This window comes from Castor canadensis, chromosome 15, assembly GCF_047511655.1.
Source record: "Castor canadensis chromosome 15, mCasCan1.hap1v2, whole genome shotgun sequence".
Taxonomy (NCBI): Eukaryota; Metazoa; Chordata; class Mammalia; order Rodentia; family Castoridae; genus Castor; species Castor canadensis.
In genome coordinates, this window is record NC_133400.1 from 46,887,926 (window position 1) to 46,903,740 (window position 15,815).

The window sequence follows — 15,815 nt, forward strand, 5'->3', positions numbered from 1 at the left end:
GGGCCAGTACCATTCTGATTTTGTTACTATAGTGTGATTTGACTCACCTGTGCTATGTTTTTGGAGGCACTGCTGTTTGAACTCAGAGCCTTGGTCTTGCTATGTAGAAAATCTGCCACTTGAGCAGTGCATCCTGCTCTTTTAGCTTTAATCATTTTTCAGACGGGGCCCACAGGTTTACTTGGGGATAGCCTTAGACTCCAATCCTCCTACCTACACTTCTCATCTATTTGGGATCACAGATATGAGCCATCATGTGAGTTTGGTAGTGCAGGAAGGGGCCACAGAGTCTGCTGGTTTCTGCAGTTGAGGGTCAGTGGGAGCTTTGCATACCCTAGGGTCACTGGGCTTGTCATTCGGGCCAGGGGTATTGATGTTGACAGTCTTGAGAATGAGAGACAGCAGCTCAAAGTCAGGCAAGTTAGAGCCAGAGGCGCTGGGGTCCATGGAGGTGCCCCGGTGCTGCAGAGCATTGGGGGGCCTGCGGGGGTAGAGTGGTGCAGCCTGGGGTCCAAGGCAGGAAGGGACTGCAGGGTGGCAGGCATGAGGGACACCACGTCCTGCTTGGGGATGGGCAGGGGGATCAGGTCCTCGGGGTTCCAGAGCACTGTGAGGGCAAAACTTGGCTTGCTCAGGGTCACTTCCTTCTTGATGTGACTACACTGCTGCAGCTGTGACCGTGGGTCCTGCAGTGGGTGCCCAGGAAAAAGGGGTCTAAGGAGATGCTAAGGGCCTTCTCCAGCAGGGCCCGCCCCCCTTCCTCCTTCTTGCAGCAGGCGGTGCAGACCCCTTGGAGTTCCCAGGGCCAGCGAGGCTGGAATGCAGGCTGCCTTCAGGCTTGGAGGTGGGCAGGAGGTGGAGCGAGTCAGCTGAGGGTCAGAGGGCCCTGTGTCCCCAGGGCCTGAGCCACCAGCAGCCTAAGCATGGTGAAAGAGTCTGGGATCCCGGCTGAAGAGAGGGTCAGCCAGCCTGCCTCCTGTAGGGTGTCCTTTCTGGAGGCGAGGGTCTCCCAGCCCACTGCTGCTCAGTTCTCCAACTGAGGCCTGGGATCTGCTGGATGTCTGCTGCTTCAGGGTCTTAAGGATGGAGGTGACACTGCTCCCACCTTCATCCTCGTCACTTGAATACCATTCTCCAGTGTCCCCTTCCTCATTATCCTGATCCTGCTTCCTGCTCTCAGCCCTGGCTCTTTCCTTCTCTTCTTGCTGCTTCTGCTGGATTCTCAGGTACAGAGCCCTCTGGGTTGAGGGCAGGATCTCAGGGACACCTGCGCCTGGCTTCATACGGCCTGGGGTCCTCCCTCAGAGAAGCTGTAAGACTTCAGAGGGTGCTCAGGAAGAAGGGCTCCCAGGCTGCCCTGGCAGCTCTTTGTAGTGCCAGTAGTCCTCTGTGTACTCAAGGAGTCCTGGCTCCATTTCCATGCCTTCCTGCTGTGGTAGAAGTTTTCATAGAAGTTCTGGGCTGGCGGGATGTGGGACATCATTCCAGAGTGCGGGGAGTCTCCAGGGCCATGGGGCATCTTTTGGGCCAGGGTTCATGCCAGGGCCTATTGGCATGTTGGGGTGCATGTCCGGATGCATATAGGGATGCATGGGGTCTTCCATGGGCCCTGGGGTTCCCATGTTGGGCCCGGGACCCATGAGTTCACCAGGTCCTGGTACCCTCACAGTCAGCGTCTCAGCCTGCTGTCCAGTGTGCCGCACCACAATCTCAAACCAGGAGGGGATCTTGCTGTACATGTCCTGCTGCAGCTGCGGCGACAGTGGCTCCTGCATCTGCATGGGAATCTGGGGGGGCCCAGGGGGCGGAGGAGGAGGTGGCAGGGTAGGTGGGGGACCCCCATGCATGGGCCAGACTTTGGGAGAGGTGGGGGCTGGGGAGCCAGGAAGCCGCCAGGGTGTGGGCAGGAGGCCCACGCTGCGGTGTGGCTTGGGCAAAGGGTTGATGTCCTGCTTCTTCAGCTCCTCCACTTCCTGTTCATCCTCGGTGCCTGCCTCTGCTTCGTGAGCTAACATCTTTTCCAGAAGCTCTATGGTCTCTTCTGTTAGAGGGTCATGGGAAAACATGCAGTCATCACCATTGATGCAGTTCCCAGTTGTGTGGTATAACTTACATGGAAAGTCACCGTGCATGTATGGGCAGTTCTCCCTGGCTCAGAAACCAGTGATGTTAAATTGCACAGCTCACGTTTTTTTGGCAGTTACATGTCATGGCTGAAATTACAGTAGTCACCCCACATGCACCGCCCTTCCATGAAGTACTTGCAGATGACTTTGCCTTTCCTGTCAGACTGCTGCTGGTGGGGCTTGTCTGGTTGCTCCTCGGGTAGCTCCCACCACCATCGCCCTTGTCATCATCATAGAAGTCGTCGTCATTCGTTCCACCTTTGTTCATCCCTCCTCCTTGGCTGCCATCTCAGCCCCGGCAGCTGCCCATCCCTTTGCCTCAGCCTCTGGAAGCCCTGGCCATGGCCCCAACTTAACCTTCGACCTTGGCTGTCCTTAGAGTGGTGGAACTGGCTCAGCTCCTTGGAGTAGTCATCATAATCATTGTTGCCCATTGGCTCTGGACTTTTTTAATGTGCTGTTGAATTCTGTTTGTAAGCATTTTCTTACCAGTTTTTGGAACTATGTTCATTAAGGATCTTAGCCTGTAGTTTTTTTCTTTTGTTGTATCCTTATCCAGTTTTCTTAACCTTGTTTTATTGAATGAATTTTTATTTGTTGCTTCTGTTTGTATTTTGTTGCATAGTTTAAGCATAGCTGTTAGTTTTTCTTACAAGATCTGATAAAAGTCAGTGGTGAATTTGTCTGGTCATGGGCTTTCCTTTGTTAAGAAGATTTTAATTACCATTTTAATCTCATTGTTTGCTGTTGATCTGTTTGTGTTATTTGTATCTTATTGGTTCAATTTTGATAGGTTATATGTGTCAAGAAAGTTACCCATTTATGCTAGATCTTGAAATTTATTTGACCAATACATTTTCAAAGCATTCCCTAATGATTTCCTGAATTTTAATGGTATCTCTTATAATGTTATCTTTTTGTGTCTAATTTTATTAATTTGGGTGTTCTAAGTTTTTGTCAATTTTATTTATTACCTTAAAAAGCCAACTCTTTGTTTTACTTATTGTTTGTATTGTTCTTTTATTTTCCATTTCATTAATTTCAGTTCTGATCCTTAATATTTCTGTCCTTCTACTGAATTTGGGATTGGCTTATCCTTGATTTTTTGAGAACCTGAAATACATCATAAGGTTAGGTTATTTATTGGAGACTGCTTTAGTGTTGCAATAAACCCTTCACCCCTTACATCTAATATATGCTAATGAAATGTTTTCACAAAAATTCATTAATTTGCATTTTAATTTCATAGTCTTATTCTGGGAAGCAATGATTGATGCAGTCCTAAATACCTCAATGCCATGTCCTTGAAACGTCCTTACATATTATGGATTTTGAAAATTAGAGGAAGGGATAAGAGACTTTCTACTAAGAGGTAGCTTTGAGCCATTTTATGAAGGAATGACATGAAACAATCCTAGCAAAATGAAAGCCTAAGGTCAAATGCAGATGCTTTGTGTCAAGAATGATGAATGTGAAGAGAACAATTGTGTTATTTCTGTTGGCTTTAATTTTGTTGAGTTTCAGAGTAATTCAATGGACTACATCTTACAAACTTGCTGTAGATTATAATGTTTTGCAACTAATTTTATGTCACAGTTTACACATGGCTTTGTGCTAGAATATTCTTGACCTATATCCTTTCTTACCAAACTGTATTATTATTATTTTTAGAAAGCTGCTCTCTTTGGTTTCATTTTTTCCCTCTTCTTTTTTTGTTGTTGTTTTTACATTTACTCACATGTGTATATGTTTTTTGGGGCACCTCTCCCTACCCCACACATTTGTTCTTCAATATTGTTGAGAAAAATAAGAGATAATAAGAAAGATATAGGGGTTTTTTGGCTAGATGGAGATAAACATAGATGCATATATAGAGATTCCTAGAGTTGCTTCCATGCACATGTGTATTACAACCCACATTGGTTCATCTATAGCAGCCTATTCAGCTAGTTTAGTATTACTATATCCACTCCTCTACAGTGAGCACATCAAACACATTCAAGTTTTAGGTTTCCTTCCATTATATTCATACAGATCAATGATATTGAAGAAACAGAGAAAACTGACTCTGAATTACCTTCACATGAAAGGAAGCAGTCCAAGTGTGGAACATGAGTTACTCTCAATAAAAAGGGAGCAAGACACATGTAAATCCTTAAGAATTTTCAAAACAAAATTGAAGAAGTACAAACCACCATTAGATATTTACAAGAGAATATTGTAGGTCATTGACAAGTCGAAAGTTTTTATAAACATGAGATAGCATAAAGACCAAGTTATGATGTTGAGGAAGAATTACCAAAATCATTCCATTGTTGCAGGTTAATTTATCTGTAATATGCTTCAATTCATCTCCCTGCAAATTTTGTTTTGGATTTTCATATTGTATTTGTTTCATCTACTTTTAGCAATATGTTTTGTGGATTTATAAAGGATAGGTGGCCTTTATTTTTCATTTAAATATTTCATTTTCCATCATCATTATAACTTAATTGATGTTTCAGAGTAATGATGTTCATTAGAGAATCATTTGATATTTTAGGAATAGTTGGTAGAAAGTAAGACTATGTGAAGGAAAAGAAAAATTGGAATACAGAAAACCATATTCTTGAATTGCTCTTGTGTTATATTGTTCTATTTTAACATCTCTAATTAATTTTGTTATTGTGTGAATTATACAATCACATGGGCACCAGCATAAGGATGATTCAGAGTGAGTGTTATAGGTCATTGACAGAGCATTTGTGGACCACATATGAGGGTCTGGGTTCAAACTTCAGCTCCACATGGGACAAAAAGGAAAGAGTCAATATTTTTATGATTTAGATTGAATGCAGTAACATCTTATATCATACATTTAATATTTCTCTTGAGTTAATGACTGAAACCTAAAGAAAACAAATGCATATTTATTATTTTAGCTATAATTATTTTTAAAAATCTGTCCTTTCAACTTGCTTTAGGATCAAGTGGCAGATGAAGTAGTTATAAATAAGTTAATGGGCACTGTTTCTCAAAGAATGCATCAGATGGAATTCACAGCTGAAGAACTGGAATATAGATGCCCTAAAATAAATGCTTAAGAATATTCTATTAATATACAAATGGAAAAATATAGGTAATAGTATGTAGCACTGGGCAAGAGTGTAATATCACTGCAAAATAAGCTAAGGAAGTAAGACAAAACAGAATTATACCTAATTATTAATCTTTTTGTTTCTAAGGCATAATTTATACTAAAACAGCTTAAGGAGATTAGTATTATATGAAAACTATACAATATAGTTTGGGAAAATAATGTTTGGAAATGTGTTTAGACTTAGAATGGTAGTCCACAAGAGTTCATATTTCTTCTTTCCATTAGTAAATGGTTGTTTACCTAACCTAAGTTGTTTGCAAAGTGTTCTAATTAAGACAGTTGTATTGTTACAAAACTGTTTTTCAGCATTTTCTCAATAGAAATATTAACAAATGTAACTGTGGTTTAGAAGTTATCTCCTAGTCAGATTGTTTTTTGTGGTGGTCTGTGATAGCTTTTGTAAATAACTATATTTGCTAATATGTTGTACAAAACTTAAAGTTTTGCTGTTTTATTATTTTAGATACAAAATGTTAGAAATTTAATTGCACAGTACATAGCCTTAAATCCTCAAATTACATAGCCCTGAACTAAAGATAGCTACAAGTAAGATAGATAAGTGTTACAAATGTGCCTTTATGAATTAGGTTGTCTGGTATCTGCTGGGCCATCAGTATTGCTTATAATGCAATTGCATCTTCTTAGTTTTTGTACCTCTACCCCAGCCCCACCTCTTTTCTGTCCTGGCTTCCTATGTCAGAAGAAACTGCAAAGCAAATCTTGAAGCTTCCTGAGTCCCCATTCTGTTGTAGAGAAGAGAGCTGTTACCATGTGTGCATGGAATACACATGGTGTGTGTATGCCAGGGAGTCTTGGCATTGTTAATCGTCTTCCTTCTTTCTCTGTGTATTTACCTCTTCAAATCTGCCATTTTCATAGTCTAATTTACCACCTAATAATGATAACTTTCATGTGTCTATCTCTATCCTTGACCTATCTTCTGAGATCCACACCAAGGGGTCTTCATTGACCAGTGCATGACTTCCCTAGATTTCACATAAGCAGTTCACTTCCACATCTCTAGATAATACAAATTGAATGATTTTCTCCCATCACTCCATTCCCTTTCCTATGATTTTTTGTCATGCTTGGGATTGAACCTGGGGCCTATATACACTAGGCAAGTGCTCTGCCACTGAGCTACATCTCTACCCCTCACTCTTTTATTTAAATATGGTGGCTATTCTAGTTTTCTTTCCTTCTGTTACCCTTTCTCAAACAAGTAAATATCAGAGGCCAGGTAGCTCCCTCTGTTTATCACTTACTTGTTTGTCGTTTTGTGCATTGCATAAATTCTGACATGTTCCTTTTTTCTTTTTTGAGATAGAACCACCCTATGTAGCCCAGGTTGACATGAAACTTCTGATAGTTTTGCTTTAGCTTCCTAAGTGCTGGAATTACAGAGTGCACTGCCATACATGGCTGTATGTCTCCTCTTACTTGAACTTTTGTAGTAAATACTCTCCCCATCTTTTTAGCATCTATCTTGTCACCCATCCTGTACCTCACTAATTTGCTGCCAGGTATACTTAGTCTTCTTATCTTACCCCAGTTTTTTCAGGTTTTACACTTTATAAGATAGTATCTAAATTTCATCAGCACAAAATATGCATAAAGCTCTGTGTAACTTGGCTTCTCCAGATTGCCTGCTCTTGTTCCTGCTGTTTGCACATCATTATTTTACTCCCAGGAAAACTTAAGTATTTCAAGATTCTTTTTAATATTTTGAAATAAGATAATTTATACTTAGGACTGAAATTTATAAAAATAAAGTACTTAGCTCACCAATTAGATACAACTACAAAACCTACAAGAACATGTTTTCAAAAACTTTTTTCTGTAGGGAGAGAAAGCATGAGACCAAGAATTCCAACTCTAGTGTGGAGAAGGTACCCAGACGTATGTATTAGACATAAGATTAGAAAGCTATGTCTTCCTTATACTGTGTCTAGCCTTCATTACAGAAAACATTACTTCATATTGCAATTGTATTTTTGTCTTTGTACAGAACTCAAATTTCCTTCAAGCAGCAATGTTTGTATCTCCTGATATGGCACAAAAGCTGATGGATCTGCCTGAAGAAGGACCCCCAGAGACATAGAGAGGAAGGCACTTAGGTTCAAGGAAGAGAAGTGTTATAAATCTCTCTGTATAGCTATCCTTGTCTCAACTAGGAAAAATGCATTGTCTTTCTTATTATTGCTTATGTTTTCTCTTCAACAAAATTAGAGATAAGGGCAGAACAGGTTCTGCCTGGAAGTGAGCAATGGTGAGGGAGAGAGGGATCATGTGGGGGATACGGGAGAGAAATGGCCTAAACAATATAAGCACATGTGAATAAATGAATAAATAAATAAATAAAATTTTAAAAAAAGAAAGAAGGGTGGATTTTATTAAGTACTTCTGGTGGTAAACTATAAATTTCCTCAAGTGCCTATAATAAATAGCTAAATGAATGGATGAAAGCAGATAGTAAAATAAGACTCAGAAAGAGTTCTTTCACAGGATCAGTTTACATGCAATTAGGGAGTGTCCATCAACTATAGTAGGCTGGGGAGAGGGGAGGTGGTTAGCAAATGGAGACCAGTGTAGAAAACTTGTTCTAGGTGTCTGGCTATGAAAATGAGACACAGATAGGATTAGGATAGTGTCTAACTGGCATTTCCCCTGTTGTTCCTTCCTAATGAGTTATCTTAGTGGAATGCCATGAATAGGCAACTTCTTAGCCCCTTTTCTCAGCATAGGTGATTGGCCGGTGGGCAGCCACTGCATGGCGATCAGGGATTTTCCATTCCACCCTCCCTCTTCTTCTTCCCCCTCTAGTTGCCATGGCAACTCCCCCACAGCCAGCAGCTCCTGCTGGGGGGCAATCACCCTCCCCTTTCCTCCTCCCCCTATGGTTACCACAACAACCCCCACCCGGTGGGCAATAGGTTTCAACCTATCCTATAGGTCCACATTACCCTGAGCCCCTCCTTCACTAGGCCTCAACCTATCCCATCGTTCCGTAACACCCTAAGCTCTTGACTTCACCCAGATTATAAAAACTAGGCTGCCATTTCTTGGGCGTGACTTTTTCAGCGCTGTTCTTTGGGGAATGTGAACCTCACCCAAGAGCGCGCTCTCAATAAAGCCTACTTGCCTTGTCATTTGACTCTGATTTGGCCTTCCCATCCATGTTGACCTAACATTTGGTGCCGAAACCGGGAGGAAGTGTGCCTTACCCGACTCCAGGCAGTCGGGGCCCTGGGCCAGGCCCTGGCTTGAGGCCCTTCCTCCTCTCCAGATCTACGCTCAGGCTTCAGCTTGGGTGAGTCTCCTCCCCCTGTTTAGTTCCTCCTTGGGCCCCTGTCCTAGTCATGGCTGTGCCAGGATCAGCCCCTCCGCTTCTCACACCTGGGCACCGGGAGAGATGTCTCCTCTACCCAGGCTGCCTCCTCTGAACCAGGTCTCCTCTTTTAGTGAGGGATGCTTCCCTAAAGGTTGAGACCCTCCAACAATTCAGGGATGGGGTCCTCCCAATCCAAGCTGGACTCAAGAACTCCTTTGTCCTGTCTCCTCTCAAACTTCCAAAATTTGGGACTCTCCAGACCTCTGAAGCAAGTGGCTCATTTTCTACTGCACCACAGCATGGCCACAATAAACCTTAGACAACAACTCAAAATGGCTTCCACAGGGCACTTTTGATTTTAATATCCTCACTGATCTTGACAGTTTTTGCTGTCGAACCTATAAATGGCCTGAGGTCCCATATGTGCAGGCCTTCTGGAAACTGCACTCTCGTCCCTCTCTGTGCCTCCAATGTTCTCCTTCCCAGATCCTTCTCGCTCAAACACCCAATTCCTCTGGATCCCCTCCCCCATACCCTAACCCTTCTCCTCTGAGTCCACCAAATTCCTTGCCCCTCCTCCCCAACGACCACAATCACCCCCATCACCCTACCCGGTTTCCCCTCCCCCTCTCCCACCCACAGAGCCTTCCCTGCCCAAGCAGCCCCCTCCTTTGGCCTTGCCTCCCTCTCCCTCTGCTCCACCCACTCCCTGCCCTCCAATGTCCACAATAGCCTCCCACACCCACTCACACCGCCCTTCCCCACCCTCTCTCCTTTGTCCTCTCAGAGAGGTGGCTGGAGTGGAAGGACCGGTCGGAGTCCATGTTCCTTTCTCCCTCCAGGACCTATCATAGATAGAAAAGCACCTGGGATCCTTCTCCGCCAACCCCTCTGCTTATGCCAAAGAGTTCCGCTACCTATCTCAGGCCTATGATTTAACTTGGCATGACCTATTCATCATTATGGCCTCCACCCTCACCCCTGAGGAATGAGAATGCATCAAAGCGGCAGCCTGACACTATGCTGATCACACTCACTTGGCTGACCCCACAGTCCCAGTTGGGGAAGACACAAATCCGACCACGACCCTAACTGGGACTACCAACCCGAAGCTCCAGGACACTGCCAGAGAGACCTAATGATTCAATGCCTCCTACAGGGCATGAATACGGTGTCCAACAAAATTGTAAATTTTGACAAACTCCGCAAAATAACCCAAGGGGCTGACAAAAATCCGGCCCTTTTTCTTAACTGCCTCCAGGAGGCCCTCGCCCAGTATACCTGATTAGACCCCACCTCCCCCGCTGAGGCAGCAATCCTGGCTGGACATTTTATATCTCAGTCCACACCAGATATTAGAAAAACTAAAAAAGGCCGAAGACGGTTCTCAAACCCCTATACAGGACTTGATGAAAATGACATATTAAAGTTTTTAATGCCCGAGAAGAAGCAGCAGAGTCAACCCACCAAAAACACCTCCAACAAAAGGTGGCCCTCCAAACCCAAGCCTTGGTAGCAGCCCTGCGGCCAGCTGGTTTACAGCCCCGAGTCAAAGGAGGAACCCGAAACCTCCCATCATCTCCTCCGGGAGCCTGCTTCAGATGTGGCAAGGAAGGCCACTGGGCTCGCCAGTGCCCTAACCCGAGACCTCCAACTAAGCCCTGCCCAAAATGCAAACAGGTGGGTCACTGGGGATCGGATTGTCCTGGACAGGGCTTACCCCCCTACAGCTCCTCATGGAGGGTCAGCCCCACCAGCTATCCAGATCCCTGACTTTCTTGGACTGGCAGAAGATTGACAATACCTTGACTTGGGGACCCCAATCACCCTCGCCGAGCCCAGGGTCATGCTCCAGGTAGCGGGTAAGTCCATCTCCTTCCTCTTGGACATGGATGCTACTTATTCTGTGCTGCCTGCCCACTTGGGTTTAACAGTTCCCTCATCAGTCTCTGTTATGGGAATTGACGGCTCTCCCTTCTGCCCATATAAAACTCTGCCCTTTCCTTGCTCTGCTGGAGGTATAATATTTGCATATTCTTTCCTTATCATCCCATCTTGCCCTGCCCCACTTCTAGGTCAAGATATTCTAACAAAACTTGGTGCCTCCATAACCATCCTTCCCCACCCGCTAGAATCTCTAGCCTCCCACTCACTCCTTCTGGCCTCTGCTGGCCATCTTGCCCCTCCTTCTCCTCCTGGATGTGCTCCACCCAAACTTCCCATTCTGGTCAGCCTCATTGTCTGGGACACCTCAATCCCGATTGTGGCTACACACCACCCACACATCTGCGTTTCCCTTAAGGACCCTAACCAATACCCCTGCAGACCCCAATTCCCTATTTCAGAAATTCATTGCAAAGACATAAAACCAATAATTATCAAACTCTTAGGTCAAGGTCTCCTTATACCTATAAACTCCCCATGTAACATGCCCATCCTTCCAATAAGAAAGCCCTCCAGATCCTATAGATTAGTCCAAGATCTGCACATTATAAGTGAGGCTATTATCCCCATCCACCCTTGGGTCCCAAATCCTTATACCATCCTCTACAACATCCCTCCTGATACTTCTCATATTTCTGTCCTTGACTTCAAGGACTCCTTTTTTACTATCCCCCTCCATTTGGACTCCTATTTCCTCTTTGCCTTTACCTGGAAAGACCCAGATACTCACTTCACCCAACAACTAACTTGGACAGTTCTTCCCCAAGGCTTCCATGATAGCCCCCACCTCTTTGCTCAGGCTCTAGCCCATGATCTGGTCATGTGCAACACAAAACTCAGTACACTTCTACAATATGTTGATGACCTCCTTCTGTGCTCCCCCTCTCAGCAGGATTCTGAAATGGGAACAACCAACCTCCTTAACTTTCTAGCCTCTAAGGGATACCAGGTCTCCCCAGTCAAGGAGCAACTCTGCTTACAAGCTGTTACTTTCCTGGGTTTCTTTCTCACCTCCACCTCAAAAGCACTTACCATAGACCGGGTTCAAATTTTAAGGGACCTCCCTCCTCCTAATGATGCCCAAGAAATTTTGTCCTTCTTGGGTTTCATTGTTTTTTTTAGACACTGGATTCCTAATTTTGCCTCATTGGCCCACCCACTGTACCAGGCAGCCAAGGAGACTCCCACTGGTCCACTCTCCTTCCATGATCCATTGCTGCTTTTCTTCTCTCAAGGACACCCTCCTCAGGCCCTCCTAAACCCTTCCAAACCATACCACCTATTTACAGATGAAACTTCTAGAATAGCCAAAGGGGTCCTTACTCTACTATCAGGCCCTATTCATCGACCAATTGCTTACCTCTCTAGGCAGGTAGATCCCACTGTCAGGGGATGGTAGCCATGCCTCTGAGCTCTCCCGGTGGTGGCCACCATCACCAGGGAAGCTCTTAAGCTATGCCAGCTGCAACTGATAACTGTCTACTCCCCACATTGACTTGCTGACCTTTTCACTCATTCCTCTCTTTCTCTTATTGGATCTTTCTACAGACGTTCCATCTCCTATTCATCAATAATCCTGATATAACTCTCACCACCTGCTCCCTGCTCAACTCCTGCTACGCTGCTTCCCACCACTCTGCCAATAGCCTCCAACCCAACTCATTCCTGTCCTAAATCAGTAGAGAGTCTCATGACTCCCAGGCAGCGTCTTACTGACTCTTCCTTACTTTCTCCTGATGTCACTATGTTGACAGGAGCTCCATCCTGGATGACCAGGGAGGCTGCTGAGCCACCTACACTGTAGTCACCATTGATTCTCCTCGGGTATTGACAGCAACTTGCCTCCCTATGGGAACAACTTCTCAAAAAGCCAGACTCATGGCACTAACTCAGGTGCTCACCATTGCCCAAGATAAAACAGCTAATATATATACTGACTCTAAATATGCTTCCCTTATAACACACTCTCATGCAGCCATCTGGAAGGAGAGGGGCTTCTTGACCACACGGGGTACTCCAGTGGTCAATGGACCCCTCATTGCTAAACTGTTATGAGCTCTAGAACTTCCAAGGGAGGTCACCATCATCCACTGCAGGGGGCACCAGACCTCCAATGACCTGGTGGCATGAGGAAACTCCTTTGCGGACCTGATGGTCCGAAAGACTGCAGAGCAGTCAATTCTCCCACCTATTCTTTTCCTCTCTCCTAGCTTTACCCCAAACTATGAGCCAGAAGAACAAGCCACTCAAAGAAGGGGGAATTACATCCCCCAATGGGTGGGTCTTCAAAGATAACCATCTGATCCTCCCCTTGGGCCAGGTAACAGAGGTCATCACTGCCATCCACAATTCACTACACATAATTCCCAAAGCCCTTTTCTCTTTCCTGGAACCCTTGTTCCACCCTAGGGGCCTCCGATTCACCATCCATTGGGTCCAGAAGTCTTGCTCTGTCGGCTCCCAAGCAAACTCCTGGGGCGGACTCCATCTCCGCCAGTCCCTCCACCAACTCCACAGCAGCCAGACTGGTGAAGATTGGCAGATTGACTTCACTCATATGCCCAAACACAAAAAATTCCGATATCTTCTCACTTTTGTGGATACTTTCACAGGGTGGATCGAAGCCATTCCCACAGCCACAGAAGGGGCTGCAATTGGGGCCGACACTCTTGTCCATCACATCATGCCCCATTTTGGTCTTCCATAAAGTCTTCAGTCAGACAATGGCCCTGCCTTCATCTCCAAGGTCACTCAACTGGTTTGTGAGCACCTGGCCATCACTTGGAGGCTCCACACCCCATACCACCCCCAATCCTCGGGTAAGGTTGAACAGGCCCATGGCCCGATCAAGCAGCAGTTCACCAAGTTGTCCCTGGAGCTCTGGCTCTCCTGGGTTGACCTGCTGCCCCTGGCCCTCACTTGCCTCCGAGTGGCCACTAGGCAGCCGACAGGCTTAAGCTCCTTTCCCACACTTTCCCATCAAACACACCTCCTTTAACAGGATATCTACCTTACCTCACTCTCCTCAGCTCCTTGCTCTGAGCCCACACAGATTGCTACCTACCCCAGTCAGATGCTGTTCTGCCAGACCATGGCCCCCTGTCTCCAGGCTACCGCGTCCTCCTTAAGCAGCTACATCTGAAGCCCTTCCAACCCAGATGGATGGGACCATACACTGTCATCCTCACCACTCCCTTGGCGACGAAGCTCCTGGGACACCCTGCTTGGTACTATCTCACCCGCCTTAAGAAGCTCCCACCCACCATTTCTACCAAAACTTGGCAAATTACAAAGGTAAGGCCTATTTCCCTTCGGATCTCCCGGGCTGGGAACACTCTTAATGCTGCTCTTGGCTCTTCCTCCAACCCTATCTGAACCATCTTCCTCTTATCGCTGGAGATTCAGGATCCAAGAAACATATATGAAGGACAATAAGGTGGTCACCTGCCTCACCAACGCTGGGGACTGCCACCCCAGGGGTTGTAGCAGACTGCTCGCCCTCCAGTTACAGCACTCCTTTAGCAGCACACATGGAACAAGAACTATAAATCTTGGTTATTTCTGTTTTACATTTCATCAAACTGAACCATACTGCCAGGAGAGGGCCAAATGGGTTGAGGAATATGGAGGATGTCCATATTGGTCCTGCAGAATTCATTACATTAAATTCAATACTGGATCTCACTCAGTCAACTCACTGGAAGCTTCCTATGGTGGCTCCCAGGTATGCCTTTACATTCCTGACCCCTGGGATAATAGATGGGCAACCGGGGTGACAGCCAAGGGATATCAACCTGGGTACTACACACATCCAACAAACTTGAAAATCTGGAGGCTATATGAACAAGTGGTCCCCTAGATTCTCAATATACTAAAGGACCAGGCAAAAGCCATTAGGGAGGCAGAAAACAGTCTTCAAAACAAAACCCAGAGAGACCCTATTTCCTGGCTGTCCCTGGTGCAGGAAGTTGCCAACTTGTTAAATAGGTCAGGTCTGACCAATGTAACTAAATGTTTCTTTTGTGCCATGTTGTCCAGGCCCCCACTCATAGCTGTTCCCTTACCTGGGCCATTCCCATCAAATGGGTCAGCCTCCACATCTCTACCTGCCCCCATTGTTGGAGCCCTCTTATATAGAGATCCTCTATCCCCACAGTTGCCCTTCTGCTACTCTGATTCTGGCTGAATGTGTAACTCCACTAACTCTACCATAGCGGACTTCCTCTGGGCCCCTCCAGGAGGCTTCTTTTGGTGTAATGGCACGCTTTCAAAAAACCTCACCCAGCGGGCCCTGACTTCCCAGCCCTCACCTCAACATAAGACTAGGAGGGCTGTCTTCCTGCCTGTCCTTGTGGGCATATCTTTGGCAGCCTCAGTAGCGGTCACTGGTTTCAGCTCCGGTACCCTGACTCACTCAATGATCCAGACCCAAAGACACTCTCAACAGGTCCTGGCAGGTGTTGAGGACTCAGCAACATCCCTTGCCTCTCTTCAAAGACAGATAACTTCCATAGCTCAGGTAACCCTACAGAACTGCTATGCCTTGGACCTTCTCACGGCAGATAAAGGGGGAACTTGCTTCTTTCTTTGGGAAGAATGCTGCTACTATATTAATGAGTCAGGCCTGGTGGAAACTTGTGTCCAGTCTCTTCACAAGCTCAGCGACGAGATGCACCACTACAATACCGCCTCAAATGACACCCCTGGCTGGTGGAATTCACCCCTGTTTAACATTCTCACCCCACTGATTGGTCCCCTAGTAATTATTTGTCTCCTTCTACTTTTGGCACCCTTTCTCTTTCGATTTTTCCAGGACCGCCTATGCCAGTTAACTCGGGTAACCTTCAACCAAATAATGCTCCAGGTTCATGACTACCAGGCCCTCCCCATAGGGTCTGGCTGCACCGGTCAAATGACCCAAGACATCCCTAGCCCCTAACTTAGCCCCCTTTCAGCAGGAAGTAGCCAGAACTGATTCTGCACCCTTATACCAAAGAGTCTGGGATGTTTGGCCAGTGGGCAGCCACCGCATGGTGATCAGGGATTTTCCACTCCACCTTCCCTCTTCTTCTTCCCCCTCTGGTTGCCGTGGCAACTCTGCCGAGGCTGACAACTCCCACCGCAACTGGCAACAACAGCCAGCGGGCAATCACCCTCCCCTTTCCTCCTCCCCCTATCACTGCTAGGGCAACCCCTGCTGGCGGGCAATAGGTTTTGACCTATCCTATAGGTCCATATTACCCTGAGCCCCTCCTTCACTAGGCCTCAACTTATC

The 15,815-nt window shown here is 46.0% G+C and overlaps 1 protein-coding gene and 1 pseudogene across 1 annotated transcript; one reads left to right on the plus strand and one right to left on the minus strand.

The window, feature by feature from the left end:
- Positions 1-252: 252 nt before the first annotated feature.
- On the minus strand, positions 253-10,486 carry LOC141417227 (zinc finger CCCH domain-containing protein 4 pseudogene; annotated as a pseudogene).
- Positions 10,487-13,880: 3,394 nt separating this feature from the next.
- LOC109678300 (putative endogenous retrovirus group FC1 Env polyprotein) lies at positions 13,881-14,399 on the plus strand. Its single transcript, XM_020153910.1, has one exon. It carries the CDS (start codon positions 13,881-13,883, stop codon positions 14,397-14,399), a length of 519 nt encoding a protein of 172 aa, XP_020009499.1.
- The last annotated feature ends 1,416 nt before the right edge of the window (positions 14,400-15,815 follow it).